This window comes from Hypomesus nipponensis, chromosome 12, assembly GCF_054491055.1.
Source record: "Hypomesus nipponensis isolate SF chromosome 12, ASM5449105v1, whole genome shotgun sequence".
Taxonomy (NCBI): domain Eukaryota; kingdom Metazoa; phylum Chordata; class Actinopteri; order Osmeriformes; family Osmeridae; genus Hypomesus; species Hypomesus nipponensis.
The window spans coordinates 4139402-4155867 of NC_140372.1; the positions used below are offsets into that span (position 1 = coordinate 4139402).

Below are 16466 nucleotides of genomic sequence, written 5' to 3' on the forward strand. Positions count from 1 at the left end.
CTCCCCTCCCCCCCTCCCCTCCCCCCCTCCCCTCCCCTCCCCTCCCCTCCCCTCCCCTCCCCTCCCCTCCCCTCCCCCCCTCCCCTCCCCTCCCCTCCCTCTCCCCCCCCCCCTCCCCTCCCCTCCCCCCCTCCCCTCCCCTCCCCTCCCCCCCTCCCCTCCCCTCCCCTCCCCTCCCCTCCCCTCCCCTCCCCCCTCCTCCCCTCCCCCCCCCTCCCCTCCCCCCTCCTCCCCTCCCCTCCCCTCCCCCCCTCCCCTCCCCTCCCCTCCCCTCCCCTCCCCTCCCCCCCTCCTCCCAGGGGGGTCCAGGCCAGCCACTTCGTAAAGGCGCTTGGGGAGTCTTAAAAAAGAGTGGGGGCATTGTGTGGATGGCTGGCTGCGTCTCAGACAGTTACGTGAGCCTTATTTGGAGTACAGGGTGCAAAGAGAGTTCCACAGCAGAGGGGTCCTTACCCCGGCGTCCAACTAGCCCACACGGTCAAGCAACTCAAAACACATTTCACCATACTGGTGAGGCTGCATGCAGCTACTTGATAGAGAGCACGGAGACTTCAGTTAAATAAAACATGGCAAATTTCAGGACCGTGAATGAAAGAAGGTAAAACTCAGGGGAGACTATTGTTGTTGTTTGTAGGGGTGAGCAGCAGTTGCATAATCATGAAGGTCACTGGTGTTTAAGCGGGCTGCAGTGGACAGTGGTCCATTCAGAACATTGACCAGGGTCTGCATGTGACACACAAGCCTGCTTGCCCCCTTGTGGCTTTATTGTATTACTACACGTCAGTCATAATGTAAATACCAAAACTGATAAGATTGTACTGAGTAAAAGTTATTTGTTTATTGTGGAGACAACAAGACAAAGGTTTCAGCAAACATGATTGTCAGTTCACTTAATTTATTAGGCAATAGCCAAAATTGTTGCTGTATTATTTACAAAACAAAGTTTCTACAATCTGCTCAAAATGAAGAGCAGTCTATATGAAATCTTAAGTTCACTTACCAATTATTTGTCAGACTAATTTAGATGTTGCAGTGCAAATTTGGCCAAACAGAGATGTGACACATTTTCTTGAAACATCAATAATTACATTGAAATACATATTGTATATGTAAACTAAATAAAAAATAATAATATGAGAATTGCCTTCTCCTTACAAAATGCACATTCTTTGTAATCAGGCTACTCGATGATATACATGACTTCCTTATATTATGGGATGGAGTGTGACATGCACTATGGGAACAGCAGATTAGTAAACTCTAGATCTGTCAGTCTGATCAGCAGAAACACACCAATCAGCTGGTGAGACTCACCCACCAATCAGCTGAATGAGACTCACCCACCAATCAGCTGAATGAGAAAATACTGTGGGAAGGGACACCCCACCTTGATTCTGACTCTAGACTGGGAGGGGAAAAGAGATAGTGACAGAGAGAGACACAAATGGAGAGAGTGTGATAGAGAGGGAGTGGGACAGAATGACCGTGAAAGAGGGAGAGGGTGAGTGAGAGACTAAGAGAGAGAGAAGGCAAAATAGACAGAGAGAGAGAGAGAGAGAGAGAGAGAGAGAGAGAGAGAGTGAGAGAGTGACAGAGGATAAAACAGAGAGAGAGAGAGTGAGACAGAGCAGCGCTGCAGATATAATCCACAGTGGGTGGGGCTTATTATGAATACCTTTACACCTCAAAGGCTGGGAACTTTGATTTCATTGGCTGCAGAAGATCAGCCAGGAAGTAGATAGTGCCGGCCATGCCTACAGACAGGAAATGACGCATCAAGATTCTGTCAGCATTGATCTAATGAGGATCTACAACCTAAACACTGGACTCACAATCACAATATTCTGTTGAAATGTATATATTTTCGTCATTATAAATCATACGCTACCTTCAAAGAGTGAGAATGGGGTGTCTGGGGTGCGGCATCCATGTTTTCCGTAGTTCATACACCAGTCTGCAAACTACAAACAAATATATAAGAACCAGGGCATCACATCAGTCAGAGCCCAACTCCTGCCATGTGACTTCTAAGCTATTCTAGAAACCCCCGCTGAAAGAGCGCTTTCCAAAGTGAAATGTGAGAAGCTTCTGAGCAGATCAAATTGTGATCACAATGCCTTCCCAACTCCCTGGGGAGGTGATGCATAGCTTTGCCACATATCTGGCAGGTCTATTTCTAGCTCTACCCAAATAGCAGCGTATTAATTGAACAGCACATGGGACGTGTGCCACCTGGAATCTCTCCAGCAGAGACGGAATCATCTCCGATGTCTAATCTAATCACGGCTGACTGACACTCGCTGAGAGTTAACCAAACCGAGTGGAATCTCCAAACCACTTCCTCCTCACCATGCACGCCCTGTATAGGTGTTTGGGCTCGCGGGTGAGCTTGTAGAGGGCCAGGAAGGTGTAGGCGTTCCCTGCTGCGCCGTGACAGAGGCCGTAGCCCTTCTTCAGCAGGCCCCTCTGCCACACCACGTCCCCACACTGCAGCGCATCCTCCAGGTACTGGGCCATACCAAACACCTGGGGAGGACACAGAGAGCACGCATCCAGCCACCATCAGCCTCGTGGGAGGAGAGACAGAAGGATGGCAGGTTGGAGTATTGAGACAGGCCCCCGGGGTGTACCTTGTAGGCCTGCAGGAGCATGTAGACCACGCCTGGGGAGCCGTGGCACCAGTGGACCAGCTGGTCGCGGGTGTCGCCTACGCAGGGAGGGTAGTTCCCTGAGGGAAACTTGAGGCGGCAGACGTGATCCACGCTGGGCTTGACCAGCCTGGCGACCCGCTCCTCGCCCGCCACGAACCCTGGCTGTAGGGAACAGACCAGTCGGTCACCGGGGAGGCGCGTAACTTTCAGACCAATAAGACGTGTGCTCGGCTTTGTTCAGCCAATCAGCTTCACCTGCATGAGGAAGTAGTAGATTCCAGCGAGGCCGTGGGCGGAGCCTACGTACTGCTCCTGGTACCACTCGTACATCAGAGGACTCCGGTCCTGGACGTGAAAGCTTCGGGCCTGACTCTCCCCTGACACCAACACAGCCTCACAGATCTGGGACAACAGCCATGAACACAGCACTGAATAGAACCAAACAAAAATTGAATCCCTTAACATATTGACAATACCTACTTAGAGGCCAGCAGTAAAACTACTGTAATACTATTACACTGAAATAACGCCCTTCTGCCCTTACTATACGCACTATTTATACGTCGCTGTGGATGAGAGTGTCCAAATGTCAAAAACGTGAAGGCTTTCTATAAAGTAGAGACTTACTGACTCATCATTGACACACTGACTTGATAAACAAACAGCTCAAGTTTAACCAGGCGAGCGTCCTACTGTAACAGCTGAATTAGTCTGACCTGCTGGATGTACTGGGTGGGGACCCTGTCCTGGCCCAGCTGCTGGCTGACGTAGAGGAGAGAGGAGAGGTAGCCCACCCTGCCATACAGCAGCTCATCAGGAAGATCCCCAGAACCCTTCACCACCCTCTGGTGGAGCTGGAGGAGTCTGGAGGAGGAGGAGCAGGAGCAGGAGGAGGAGCAGGAGGAGGAGCAGGGGGGTAGAGGGGAGGAGGAGGAAGGGGAATAGGGAGAGGAGGAAGAAGAGGAGGAAAAGGAGGAGGGGGTGGGGGGTCGAGGGAGGAGGAGGGAGAGAAGGGGGAACAAGAAGAGGAAAGTTGAGGACTCCTAGAGTTCAAATTCCTTCTGAATTCATGAAGTGAACTGAACACAAGTGGAGCATCTAATGTACACCAAACACAACACAAAGCTGCGACTGCTCTCTCCACAAACCAGTTCATAGTTCACCAATTCACATGTGAGCTCAGGATGTTGACTCCATAGAGTTAAGTTGACTCTGGTGGGCCAGGAACTCACCTGCTGACGCACTCCTCAGCCTCTGGCGCCCTCTGCAGTCTGTGGTACACCACTGCAGCCACGGCCAGCGGCCCAGCATCGCCACACAGAAACGTCACATCGTGCCTCCGGGTTAAACACTTCAGGCTGCGGCTCACGTGCTCTAGTGCCCTCTGCAGGAAGGAGGAATCCCCAAACACTTCATGCAAGTGCAGGTAGAGAAGCGCTATACCTGTTGAAGGAAGAGAGGTACATGTTAGGGATTTGTACTTCGTTACCACCCATTTCTGGTGTTTGATCACACAGTAATTAAAAATGTTAATGCTAGTGTGTATGTGTTTCATATGTGTTTGTGTAAGGACAGTCTGAATCATTTCCTAAACGGAGCCTCATTAGGTACAGGTTAACAGATACAGATGATTTATGAAAGCGGATGCCCCAAAACATTAGTTGTTGTGGCGTGTGTATAGAAGAGTGTATTTAGACGTCTGTTTGAAATGAATTCCAGGGTCTTCCTCCTCACCCGTCCATCCGGTGTAACTGGTGCAGTCTCTGGGGTCAGATGACTTGAGTCCATTCTCCATGACTGCTACTAACTCACTGACTTTACCACTCAACCGCTGGGCAAACTCTGCTGTGAGCTGCACACACACAACAAAGATCCTGTGATACTTTACTGGAACTAGCTAAGAGCCCTCTCAAACCCCACATGACATTTACAAATATAACGAAACAAGTTAATATTATGTGGCAGAATGTTAGAAATGATATCAGAGTGGGTATCTATTCCATGTCTTCATCTGTCATCCTACCATGCCGTCAGAGTCAAACAGCCCTTGGGAACAGCCAGGGTTCCCATCATAGTCTGGATACGGGTTGTTTAGACTTCTCTGGTCCATTATGTTTCCAATCCTTGGAATGACACTGCGCTCCACCGGGCAAAAGAGCAAACTGCTTGTGACAGAATAGAAGGACATGTAAGTAAGGTGGAGAAAGACAACGAAAAGGCCCCATGCCATCTTCAAGCATATATATCATTTATCATTATAACTGCCTGAGTCGCAATGGTTAGATAGCCAGCTACTTAATTCGAGCTAGAGGCTCTAGCACGCACACCAATAGGTCTATGATGCAAACCCACTTGCCTCCATGAACACTGAATATACGTGCACAGTCAAAAATTGGTATTTCTTGCAGTAGCTACATGTCTGGAATGGATCAAAACTGATGACACAAATAAGGTCCAAACATACCGCTGCAGTCAGAATATCTGCTTTTTCGTTGCAGCAGTCATGAATCTTCTTCTCCGTTTAATGAAAATTATCACTCGCACTTTTTCTCAAGTGCTAGCACTACCACCTAGCGTTCAGGAAGGCGTCCTACAGTACAGCGGAACTGAGGAGTGGCTACGATTGTAAAATCAGAGGGAGGGTTACTTTCGACGCAGACTGCTGTGATATCTTTAGATCTAGAACAGTTTGAACTTGTAGTCAGCAAAACATCAACCACAATAGTTTTGCCTAGAGGTGATGCTGGGGGTGGCTGAAATGACGGGCAGGTAAGAGCGATTTTTATTGGTTATGCCAGCTAAGATATAGTAGTTTGCTATTAACTAACCAGTTTTTCAGCCGAGCTAACAAGCTAGAGCACTAGCTATCCACTCAGAAGAGAAAGTACTTACTGTATGATAGAAAAATTATGCAGGAAAAGTAGTCCAGCTTTTCCAGTTTCTTTCCTTTACATCTCTATCATATGCCGTTCACCTTTTACTGACACATTTAGTTAGCTAGCTAGCAGCAACAGTATTTCGCTACAACTGTTCGACTAGACTAATGCTAGCTACTATGGCCTTATCGGAAGCTGACTTTAATGGTAACTGTTGTAGCTAGTTAGCTAGTTTAATAGCTAGCGTCAAACTTTTCAAAGAGGTCGGAAGCTGTACAGCCAGTCTAGCGAACCGTTATGGAATGTGTTTCTGAAATCCAGAGTGCCATCAGTGTATAAGACAAATGCAAGTTGTTCAGAGATCTCACCATGAATCATGAGTACATCAACTGTTAACTTATATTTAGAGCATTACACGTTTGTAATCTTAAATTCCAGGCATGTAGACTTCTGTAATTTCTTGGCTCTTGGTCTGGTGCTATGAATAAGCTAATCCCTCATGTGAATCATAAAATGAAATGCGTTGGAAGACGATACCACAAGTGTAACTTAGAGCCATCAGAGAGGCGCAAGACTAGTAATTAAATTAACTAGCTAGCTGGCAGATGAGTCCAGTCTATATGGCAAGCCAGCTACAATTCAACATAGGCCTACACTCAGACTGAACATTGATTTAGTCAGTCAAAAGTCAGTATTCTGTTGATCAACTTGACTGTACAGACAGAGAGTGATGTCATCTGGACAGTTAGATCCTTAAATGCTTGAGACGAGTGGTCAACGACGTAAGAGCATCGTCGCGATGTATAAAACAAATAATATAAAAGGACAATGCATTTGAGGATTGTCTCAGATGTCCATATTAGGACTTGGTGCTGGTGATGTTCTGGGTGTGTATAACCCAAACAGCTATGACTGCACACTCATCCTCCATGGAGACAAACCGTGTGGGCTGTTGGCCGTCAGACTGTGACTAATGGTCTACCAGTAAGGGAATGTAATGGAGTAGCTCTAGTACCCAGGGCGCAAAACTCCGCCTGGAAACAGCCAGTCAGCTGAAGCGCATTTGAGAGCGACTAGATGGATTTTCACCAGTCACAGATGCAGTTGGTCTCTACTGCCCGTCTATCGGCTCGCTGTGGAAAGACGAACGGGATCACTTCTAATCAAATCCGCTGTCTCTTGTCACCGTAGCAACATGGCGAACGCCCTGGCCAACGCGGCATGCGAGCGCTGCAAGAGTGGCTTCGCCCCGGCGGAGAAGATTGTCAACAGCAACGGAGAACTTTACCACGAGCAGTGCTTCGTCTGCGCCCAATGCTTCCAGCAGTTTCCTGAAGGACTCTTCTATGAGGTGACACAAACGATATCCTCTATTATTCTCTCTGACTCTATTATCTAGGCTATCCTTTTTCCTGAGGTCTAGTCTCGGCTATAGTACCCTACCTACATTTGTTTTTCAACAAACAGGGGTTTCGAATAATTAACACAGGGTCGTTATTGACTACTAGTTTGTGTTTTGGTTTTTCTCTGAAGTTTGAAGGCAGGAAGTATTGTGAGCATGACTTTCAGATGCTCTTCGCTCCCTGCTGCCACCAGTGTGGTGAGTTTTGAACACACAAACACATGCCATACACACACCATAAACACACACATGCCATACACACACACACACACACACACACACACACACCATACACACACACACACACACACACACACACGCCATACACACACACACACACACACACACACACACACACACACACACACACACACACACACACGCCATACACACACACACACACACACACACACACACACACACACCCTCCATCACTAAATCCCCCTGCTGGTCTGTGTGTGTGTGTGTTTTCGCTCCTAGGAGAGTTCATTATTGGCCGTGTGATTAAAGCCATGAACAACAGCTGGCATCCAGACTGTTTCTGCTGTGACATCTGCCAGGCCGTCCTGGCAGACGTGGGATTCGTCAAGAATGCCGGCAGGTGAGGTCCTGTCCTGGTGTGGCTTTTACATTCAGCCAGTCATGATGGTCAGCCAGCTGAACTACAAACACCACCGTAACATGTTAAAGTGAAGTGCGTAATCCCCTAACCAATCGCAGCACACCTCACAACACATCGCTCTTCCACTGTCTAACCTCTGCGAGTTTTGCTCACGGTCTGTATTGCGATTGGTTGCTGCTCCAGGCACCTGTGTCGCCCGTGCCATAACCGGGAGAAGGCTCGCGGCCTGGGCAAGTACATCTGCCAGAAGTGCCACGCCATCATCGAGGAGCACCCTCTGATCTTTAAGAACGACCCCTACCACCCCGACCACTTCAACTGCAACAACTGTGGGTGAGTCACACCACCGCTGTGTTCAACCCTCTCACCATCTCGGTGTTGCCGAGTCTGCAAAAAAAAAAAAAAAGATTCAAGGTTGCATTATTATTATAATCCCTCCCTCCCTCCCTCCCTCCCTCCCTCCCTCCCTCCCTCCCTCCCTCCCTCCCTCCCTCCCTCCCTCCCTCCCTCCCTCCCTCCCTCCCTCCCTCCCTCCCTCCCTCCCTCCCTCCCTCCCTCCCTCCCTCCCTCCCTCCCTCCCTCCCTCCCTCCCTCCCTCCCTCCCTCCCTCCCTCCCTCCCCCCCCATGCAGGAAGGAGCTGACATCTGATGCCAGGGAGCTGAAGGGCGAGCTCTACTGCCTGCCCTGCCACGACAAGATGGGGGTGCCCATCTGCGGAGCCTGCAGGAGGCCCATAGAGGGCCGCGTGGTCAACGCCATGGGCAAGCAGTGGCACGTGGAGGTGAGCGTTCAAACCCTCACCCTGGACCACCTCTCACGCCCGCCGACGTCCAAGAAAGCAGTCTAGACTGCTCCGTAAGAACGCTCCATGTTCACAATGAAGCCATGGGCTCATCCCATAATCTTCATTCACTAAGGTTGTGTTGGGATTCTAGCTGGGTGGATCTGATCTTCGATTCACTGATCTTCGTAAAACACTTGTGTGTGTGTCTTTTCCACATTCCCTCTGCTCTCTTCCGGCTGGTTCCTCTCATCACCCACTCTTTGTTTTAATCGCTTTCTCACTTTTACCACATCCTCTCTCACTCTCCTCCTCTTCCCTCCTATCCCCACGTCCCTCCTGTCATCTGGGCCCCGCCCCCCTCAGCACTTTGTGTGTACGGTGTGTGAGAGGCCAGTTCAGGGCCAGCCCTACTACGAGCGCAGGGGCCACGCCTACTGTGAGTGGCACTTTGACATGGTGAGGAGAAGGCTCTGTGTTGATCAGCCGCCCCACTTGCCTGGCCTGTGTCTTCCTCCAGATGGCGCTGTACCCTCATCTTCCCGCTGATAGTCTTCCTCTAACTGAATGGTTATCGTTTGTGCGTGTGTGGTTTTTCTTCCCCTTCATGAAGTGTCTCATCCCCTTCAGAGTCAGCCTTGATAATGTGCACCTAATGAAAGCTGGCTGAAGGTTGCCTGGCTAATGCGTATTGCCGTGTGTGTGTGTGTTTGCAGCATTTTGTGTGTGCTAAGTGTGAGAAGCCGTTCCTTGGCCATCGCCACTATGAGAGGAAAGGTCTGGCGTACTGCGAGACCCACTACAACCAGGTAAAGAAACACTACAGTTCTAACTTACACACTAGCTATACACCACAGTACTCTCTAATACGCTACAATGTTCTCATGTACACCACAGTACTCTCTAATACACTACAATATTCTCATATACACCACAGTACTCTTACACATCTCCTGCTTGGACTTGGTCTGAACTTGGTCTTTACCTATACTAAACTGGTCCTGGTCCTAACCCGTCTTGGTCCTGGTCCTGGTTCTGGTTCTAACCCGTCTTGGTCGTGGTCTGGTCCTAACTCATCCTGGTCCTAACATGTGCACCTGTCCCCCCCTCCAGCTGTTTGGAGACGTGTGCTACCACTGCAACCGTGTGATTGAAGGAGACGGTAAGAGAGCTTGTGTCACTACGCTACACAATGTCCTGACTTCACATAATGTCACTTTGTGGAGCTCCACAGCTGCTGTATCCTGTTCATAGTGTCAGTTTGACGCAAGTGGGCTCTGGTTTGTTCCTCCTCCTCCTCAGTGGTCTCAGCCCTGAACAAGGCCTGGTGTGTCAACTGCTTCTCCTGCTCCACCTGCAACACCAAACTCACCCTCAAGTAAGTCCTTGTCTGTCCCCTCTCCTGTGGCGTTCTGTACTGAGGCTATTCTGCCTGTTCTGGAACCTGCCTCGTCTGTCTGTCCTCCACCAAAGACCTTCATGCCTTCTTTCCTCCTCCGCTTCTGTTTTTGTCCCTGGCTTGGCTTTTGTCCTCTCTCTGCTCCTCTCTGCTCCTCTCTGCTCCCCTCTCTTGTTTGTCTCTTGGTCTCCTCTCCACCTCTCCTGGCCGTGGGGAGCAGGGCTAAGTTTGTGGAGATCGATCTGAAGCCCGTGTGCAGGATGTGCTACGAGCGCATGCCCGAGGAACTGAAACGCCGCCTGGCCAGACGCGAGCGGGACGCCAAAGACCGCCGAAAGAAACCCGCCATCTGTCTGTAGACTTCCTCCTCTTCCTCCTCATCCTCACGTCACTCTCTCACTGCTTCTCTTCATCCATTGGTTAGTGCCATCCGGTCTTTTCCTTTCACTCGTTTCTTTTCCCTCCCTCCCTCTTTTTCTTCAGGTTCCTCTGTCATGTTTTTCATGTTGTGATGTTGTTTTGTTTACTTTGTTGTCCTGGACCCCAAGTTATGATGATGATGACTGGCAGACAGCGCAGACTTTCAGCTGGTCTCATTGAAGTCAGAAGCGTGTTGCTTTTGTTCTGCTGCCAGCCGGCATCATTCTTCCCCCCCCCCAGTGTCCTCTACATTCACCATTCACAGGCCGGCAGTTGGCAGTTGAATTCCATTCTCATAACTAGCATGTTGACAAGTGTGGTCAACAGAGGAATTTGAACCTGTTTTTGAACCCTTTCGTTCACAGGAACAAGTTTGTGGAGTTTGACATGAAGCCTGTCTGTAAGAAGTGTTACGAGAAGTTTCCTCTGGAGCTGAAGAAGAGATTGAAAAAGCTGGCAGAGACTCTTGGACGCAAGTAGTGCCGAACCTCAGGGGTCACGGCAAGGGTTATCTAGGAAGCAAAGCCCTTAACAAGTTCCCAAAAGAAGCCAAATACTTATTCTTTTTCAGTCTAACATGGTATTAATGTAATGTATTCTGTCTATTTACCATGCGTAGACTTGGATTAAGGAAACACCACTTTATTTTTTTATTTTTTTCTGTTTCTGGGCTCAACGTAATTCACTGGCGAGGTCCATGTAGGTTGCAATGATTTCTGTCTTTTAAAAGTCAGACATGTCTTAAGTCATTTTGACCTGGTCACTTTACACGTGATTTCATACTTGATCATCGTAAAAAAGGAGAAAGTAAACAATACAGACTTGGGTGATGTAAAAGTTTGTCATGTAAATGTTTCATGAAATGCCAACCTTTTACTTTTGTCTTGAATACACCTGAATGTCCTCAATAATTTTCTTATTTTTCTCTGTGCCTTGGATATATATATGAATGTTTGTATCTAATATGCAAGTAAAAAATATACGTCTTTCAATTATTACCAGTAAGTCCTTGTATCTAAGAGTAACAATATATGCCTTGAGAATGACAGAGAAAGGGCTGTGAAACTTTAACCCTATTCAACTGAACTGCAGCTTCGCCAACTAGTATGGTACAGCAATACTTTTGCATATTATTTTGGATCCTTGTTTTAATCAAATAATTGCCTAGTGTGATCTATGGGAGTTTAAAGGAAAGTTTTACTTCAGAAAATGCTGTGATATGCAATCATATAAAGTTAGCTTACTATGTGTGTCATCTGTTTTTATGAGAACAGCATAAAGTTCCACTAGCAAATAGCATTGCATGTTTCGATAATAGTATTATTTTTGCAAAGGCTCACAATAAAAGTATCTTAATTAAGGATGATGGACCAGAATCATGACTGTTGCGTTGCATGATATCACAGAATTTAATGTTCATGTACATCACCTTCATGCTGTCTTTATACAGTGTCCTGGATTTCATGTGTTCAATAAAACGCCAGTGTTCAATAAAATGTATTTACAAGAAAGCAAAACTGCGTTACAAGTTTATCAGGCCAAGGTGAACTTATATTTGGTGTATTGTTTCTCATTAACGCACAGTCGATGTAATTAAAACACTTTTCAATTGGCACAAAAGATGCATTTCCCCTGAACTCTCGAGAGATGCGCTCAAGAGAGAGCTCAGGGGACAGTAAGGCTCAGTGTGGAGGTGTGGTGAGAGGGGAGGAGCTGTTGCCTGGACAGACTGGGCATCAGGTGTTGGGGAGCTAGCCTCTGGGCTTTGCTGTGAGTGTTGACATGCTGGCCCGCGGACAGGAAGTGAAGACTAAAGTTTGTCCACTCGCCGTAGGTCATTTGGAGGAGGAGCTTGAGGTCGTCGGTGTTGCCAAACAACAGCGTCTGGCCGCTGAGGTTGTTGCTTCGTACGATATCCGCGTACTTGTCGGGAAAGTTCAGATTTTCCAGCTAGGAGATTTGGGGGAAACAACATGGAAAATCATGTAAGTTGGTCACAAACGAACACAGAAAACACACACATACATTTGTAGAGTTACTTGCGTAGAGTTAATAGTACATATTCACTGCTAAATATGGATACTTATTAATAATGAAAGTAATAGATGACTGGCAGGAATTATGATGTTTTCTAATCATGTCAATTTCAACAATAGTAAATATATAGCAAAGTTCTGAACCTCTTTGCAGATGTCCTCCATGCTCATGTTAATAATTGTTCCGATTGGTAGAGGTGCAAGGTTTTTGCTCCACCCATGATCCTTCAGACTGGCCACCCCTCTGATTCTCGCCAGCTCCTTCCTGATCGAGATATCGAGGTTGACCATCGACAGCTGAAACCTCTCGGCGTCTCTCACCGTAAACCGGAAGTCCACCTTGAGGAACATCTCAAACATCTCCGGATCTCCATCCTGTTCCAGCAGTTCCTCGATCTGCTCCTTCATGACGTAGAGCTCCGCCCTGGATACGGCATACAGCTCCCACAGCGGCTGGGAGTCGTTCACGGCGGCGGCGTCTGAGTCACCGTTGTCAATCAGCGCCCTCTGCTGGCAGTCCTCCAGACACTGCAGGACCCAGCTAAGACGGCAGGGCCAGTGATTGGCTAGCACCACCCAGGCGGCGATATGTTCCGGCGAGGGCAGTTCCTGCTTCAGGGCCTCCATGATCACCACGGTAACGCGGGTGGAGTTGATGACCCGTCTCATCGACATGGTGTCGCCGGAGAGGTATCTGTGGAGGCGACTTCTGCCGTGGACCAGGATGCTGTCAAAACAGGACTGGATGAGCTTCTCCACCTCCTCATCACCGAGCTTTGAGACAAGGTGGTGATTCTCCATGTCGTTCTTATCTATCAGCGGAATGTTTGTTTGCGCTCGCTCCATCGAGGAAGCGTCTGACACGAGGGACGTTTTTGCGCCACCCAACGCCCTCGACTCGCTCGCCTTCATCTCGACTTCCTCTGTGATCTCTGACTGGCCGCTGACGATGTTGTAAAAGACCCTGCGCTTGGAGGAATCGCACAGCGGGGGGACGGTGAAAGCCAGGGTCACAATCCGGTTGAGGAAGGCGTAGCCCCGGTCCTCTTTACAGAAGCAGCTGTCTGCAAAGTTCACCTGCTGAACCAGCACTTCAGGGTTGACAGCCAGCAGGGAGATGAAGGGGCTGTCTTCTTCCGAGAGCAGGATGTTGATGGCGTCCAGCACCCCGACGATCTTCCTGGGCTCGCAGCGGTCGAGGTTGGTAATCTCCAGGACCACGCGTATCCTCCTCCTCTCGAAGACCTCCATGAAGCGGACGAAGCTGGACAGCAGTGACATCTCCTTCCTCACCTCGTTCATGAAGCCCAGCTTGCTGCTGAGTTTCTCGCTATCCATGCCCCGCTGGATCTTGATGTCTTGGTTGAAGACGAGATTCTTGCCCATCAAAAAGAGGAAGCGGATGACGCCCACCGCCGGCACGCCCAGCACGGCGATCGCCAGGCCCTCCAAAACCCCCGCGCCTCCGCCCTGACCATCTCCCCCTTCCCCCACCTCCCCTGCACCCCCCACTTCCCCTTCACCCCCCACCTCTTCCACCTGTGGGAAGCCAAACGTCAGCAGGAGAGCCAGGACTGCTCCCACAGCCAGGATCAGGATCAAGATCAGGAACCAGAGTGGGCAGCAGCAGATCTTCTTGGACCTCCACTGGTGCGGGCTGTCCTCCACCTCCGCCTTCTTCCTAAACTCCTCCTCTTTGTCGTGCTGCACCACACGGTACAGACCCAGCTGCAGCTTCCCAAAGCGCTCCTGCAGGGACTGGCACAGACGCATGGCTAGCCCCGCCCACAGCAGGTCGCTGCCCAGGAAGTGCCAGGCGCTGAAGCGAACGTAGAGGAAGCGCACGTTCTGGCGCCGCTGGTTCTCCTCAGTCCAGACGGGACGGAAGAAGAGCAGACGCCAGAGGAGGAGCAGGAGGCCTCCGAGGGAGGGCGTGGAGGAACGAGGCCCGGGTGCTCCTTTGTTCTTCTTCTCTCTCCTCGCGGCCTCCTGTTCCATATGCACTAATTGGAGACACGAGATGAGATGCAACACTGATGAGACGACGCCAATAATCAGAGAATGGAGGAAATTAATTCTGAATGGAAAATTAGGATCAGGGACAGAAAATGATCACAGAAGAATAATAACACATCATGCAGTATGGAGAACTGGCAGTCCAGTTCGTTGGTTGATTATATGAATATGGTTATGAACACGACTGAATAATAATCAAAGTTTTAGTCAAATCCCAGTGAGTCTTTTGAACTTTACAATGAGTTTCCAGTATTGGACAGACCGGAAGTCTGACACCATAACTTGCAGCAATGACACGCGCTAAATACCTTCTACATGTCGGAGAATCATATTGATGCGTTTTGGGCATGATGAGTAGAGACCAACTGTTACTGGAGAAGCAACTTTAATAAGTGTCTTGGACAGAGCATATGCGTAGATGTTATCTGATAGCAAATCTTGAAGAGAGAAAAGAGAAAAACATTCTCAACACAACATACTAACAACCATACTGGTATTTAACCATACTGGTATTTATCTGAAACACTAACCATTGGGTTGTGACACATTAATAATAAACTAGCACATATTCACAGCTGCCGAATTGCTGTTACTTTGGTTTTAAATGGTGTCCATCATATTACGTCTGTAGCACAGACGGTAAACATATCAATCAACACTCAGGCACTTTTCTATCGCACACATACAAGCAGACACACACACTCACACACACCCTTGAGCAGAAGAGGTTAGACAACGAAGAGGGGCTCTTTTCAGTTTTATTACATTCCCCTACCATTATGAATTGTCAACAGCTCTCTCTCACATCTCTTTCACACATTCTATCTCTTTCTTCGTCTTTCACTGTCTCTCTTTTAGGCTACTTAATCTATCTTACCTTCGTTGAGCAGCATTGCAATTGTGTTCCACGGCTGAAAGCAACAATACAACGTCTTCTGGGCTCCACGTAATAAACAATAGAAGAAAAAGTGTTCGCAAGCGGAAAACCTGTTGAGAATAAAGCTAAACATTAACCCAGCTTTAGGCACAAAGGGGATGTAGGAGAGACTGCACTAAGGGGACGTAGGTGAGGGAGGGGAGGGGGGGGGGGGGGTGTTCCAGATAGTTCATATCAAATGCACTGCTATGAGTCGGTGCGGGTGCGGTGTCGGTGCTTGTGCACTGAACTAGCTCCACTGACTACGATGCAAATTAAATTACATTAAAAAGGAAACATTTCTTGATACAGAAAATCGGCTCTTATCTTGAAGTAAATATAACAGACCTCGTTGGTTTGATCCCTCAATAATCATTCGTCATGATCTTGACACGGATAGGCTATGCAACAAGACAGCATTTCAGTTTGCCTTCTGTTTCGGGAAGAACGTGGAGACGAAGTGAACTTTACCCTCCGGGTTGTAAAAAGTTTACAGCGTCATTACGGGGTCAAAGACGTTTTACTCTTTCCAGGAATTGAAATCTCCCAGTGATCATGGCTTCATGATGTTTAATGCTTACAAATCCTCCATTTTTTACGCAACTTATTTTGCGAGCCTGTCTATAACTGCTAAGAATGTTCGCTGGCCTGCACTGACATGTCGCCTGACGTCGCCTAAAAAAATATTCTCAGTGCAGGAGGGCTAGCCATTCAGAATGAGTTCAAGTTTGGTCTATGTTGGGGTTGAAACCTCAGTAAGAACAGAATGACGGATCATGATACAGGATGCATCGCTGTTCTTTAGGTGATTGTATTTCACTTTTAGCATCACCATGGGGAAAGAAGTATTTCTTTTCACTCTTTTGGCAAGCTGTTGAAGCAGTGAAGTGAAGTTTAATTAGTTTATGTCTGATTAAGATTATATCAAGTGCTTGGCCTTGGGGAGGATTTCACTCTCCTTCAGCAAGTAAGGGGTTGTTCAGCCACTTTAATTAACGCGACTGTCAGAGAGAGGGGGAGAACGCAGGAAGGAAAGAGAGAAAGAGAACGAGAAAGTGAGACAGAAAGAGATAGACAAATCGTGTGAGACAGACAGTTAAGGTAGCCTCTATAATAGGGCAAAGCAATAGAGAGAGAGGGGGAGGGGGTTGTTGTATTGCTATCACAGGTGGAAAATACTTATACTCTCTTATTGCTTCTTGCCAGAAGTCTCTTACAAATCAATACAAGATGAATTGGATTGAATCTCCTCCCTTCTGCGGAGGCGTTACTTCCTCGTGCCCTTTCTCCATATGAAGTCTGCAATTAAGGTTAATGAATTCACACTCTAGATTAATTGAAGATGG

General features: G+C 48.3%; 3 protein-coding genes across 11 annotated transcripts; 1 reads left to right on the forward strand and 2 right to left on the reverse strand.

Moving 5' to 3' along the window:
• Positions 1-731: 731 nt before the first annotated feature.
• Positions 732-5630, reverse strand: lancl1 (LanC antibiotic synthetase component C-like 1 (bacterial)). Of its 4 annotated transcripts, none has more exons than XM_084667983.1 (11): positions 5544-5630; positions 4675-4813; positions 4386-4503; positions 3884-4094; positions 3368-3515; positions 2907-3053; positions 2631-2813; positions 2350-2526; positions 1889-1961; positions 1676-1754; positions 732-1513 (listed from the first exon to the last, which is right to left on the reverse strand). In XM_084667983.1, exons 2-10 carry the CDS (start codon positions 4759-4761, stop codon positions 1678-1680), a joined length of 1221 nt encoding a protein of 406 aa, XP_084524109.1. In that variant the 5' UTR covers positions 4762-4813; positions 5544-5630; the 3' UTR covers positions 732-1513; positions 1676-1677. The 4 variants fall into 4 exon arrangements, with proteins under 4 accessions (XP_084524109.1, XP_084524105.1, XP_084524108.1 ...); XM_084667979.1 differs by lacking the exon at positions 5544-5630 and adding an exon at positions 5116-5201 and having other exon boundaries at positions 733-1513; XM_084667982.1 differs by lacking the exon at positions 5544-5630 and adding an exon at positions 5008-5143 and having other exon boundaries at positions 733-1513.
• LOC146260733 (LIM and senescent cell antigen-like-containing domain protein 1) lies at positions 5253-11145 on the forward strand. 6 transcript variants are annotated; one of them, XM_084667986.1, is made up of 11 exons: positions 5258-5420; positions 6719-6878; positions 7061-7127; positions 7410-7530; positions 7735-7884; positions 8183-8333; positions 8700-8792; positions 9447-9495; positions 9636-9711; positions 9953-10151; positions 10518-11145. In XM_084667986.1, exons 1-10 carry the CDS (start codon positions 5392-5394, stop codon positions 10089-10091), a joined length of 1035 nt encoding a protein of 344 aa, XP_084524112.1. In that variant the 5' UTR covers positions 5258-5391; the 3' UTR covers positions 10092-10151; positions 10518-11145. The 6 variants fall into 6 exon arrangements, with proteins under 6 accessions (XP_084524110.1, XP_084524114.1, XP_084524115.1 ...); XM_084667985.1 differs by lacking the exon at positions 8700-8792 and adding an exon at positions 9050-9142 and having other exon boundaries at positions 5259-5420; XM_084667987.1 differs by lacking the exons at positions 8700-8792; positions 9953-10151 and adding an exon at positions 9050-9142 and having other exon boundaries at positions 5260-5420.
• Positions 11146-11638: 493 nt separating this feature from the next.
• nkpd1 (NTPase, KAP family P-loop domain containing 1) lies at positions 11639-15791 on the reverse strand. Its single transcript, XM_084667977.1, has 5 exons — positions 15469-15791; positions 15082-15191; positions 14513-14641; positions 12333-14191; positions 11639-12102 (listed from the first exon to the last, which is right to left on the reverse strand). Exons 2-5 carry the CDS (start codon positions 15095-15097, stop codon positions 11818-11820), a joined length of 2289 nt encoding a protein of 762 aa, XP_084524103.1. The 5' UTR covers positions 15098-15191; positions 15469-15791; the 3' UTR covers positions 11639-11817.
• Between the last annotated feature and the right edge of the window lie 675 nt (positions 15792-16466).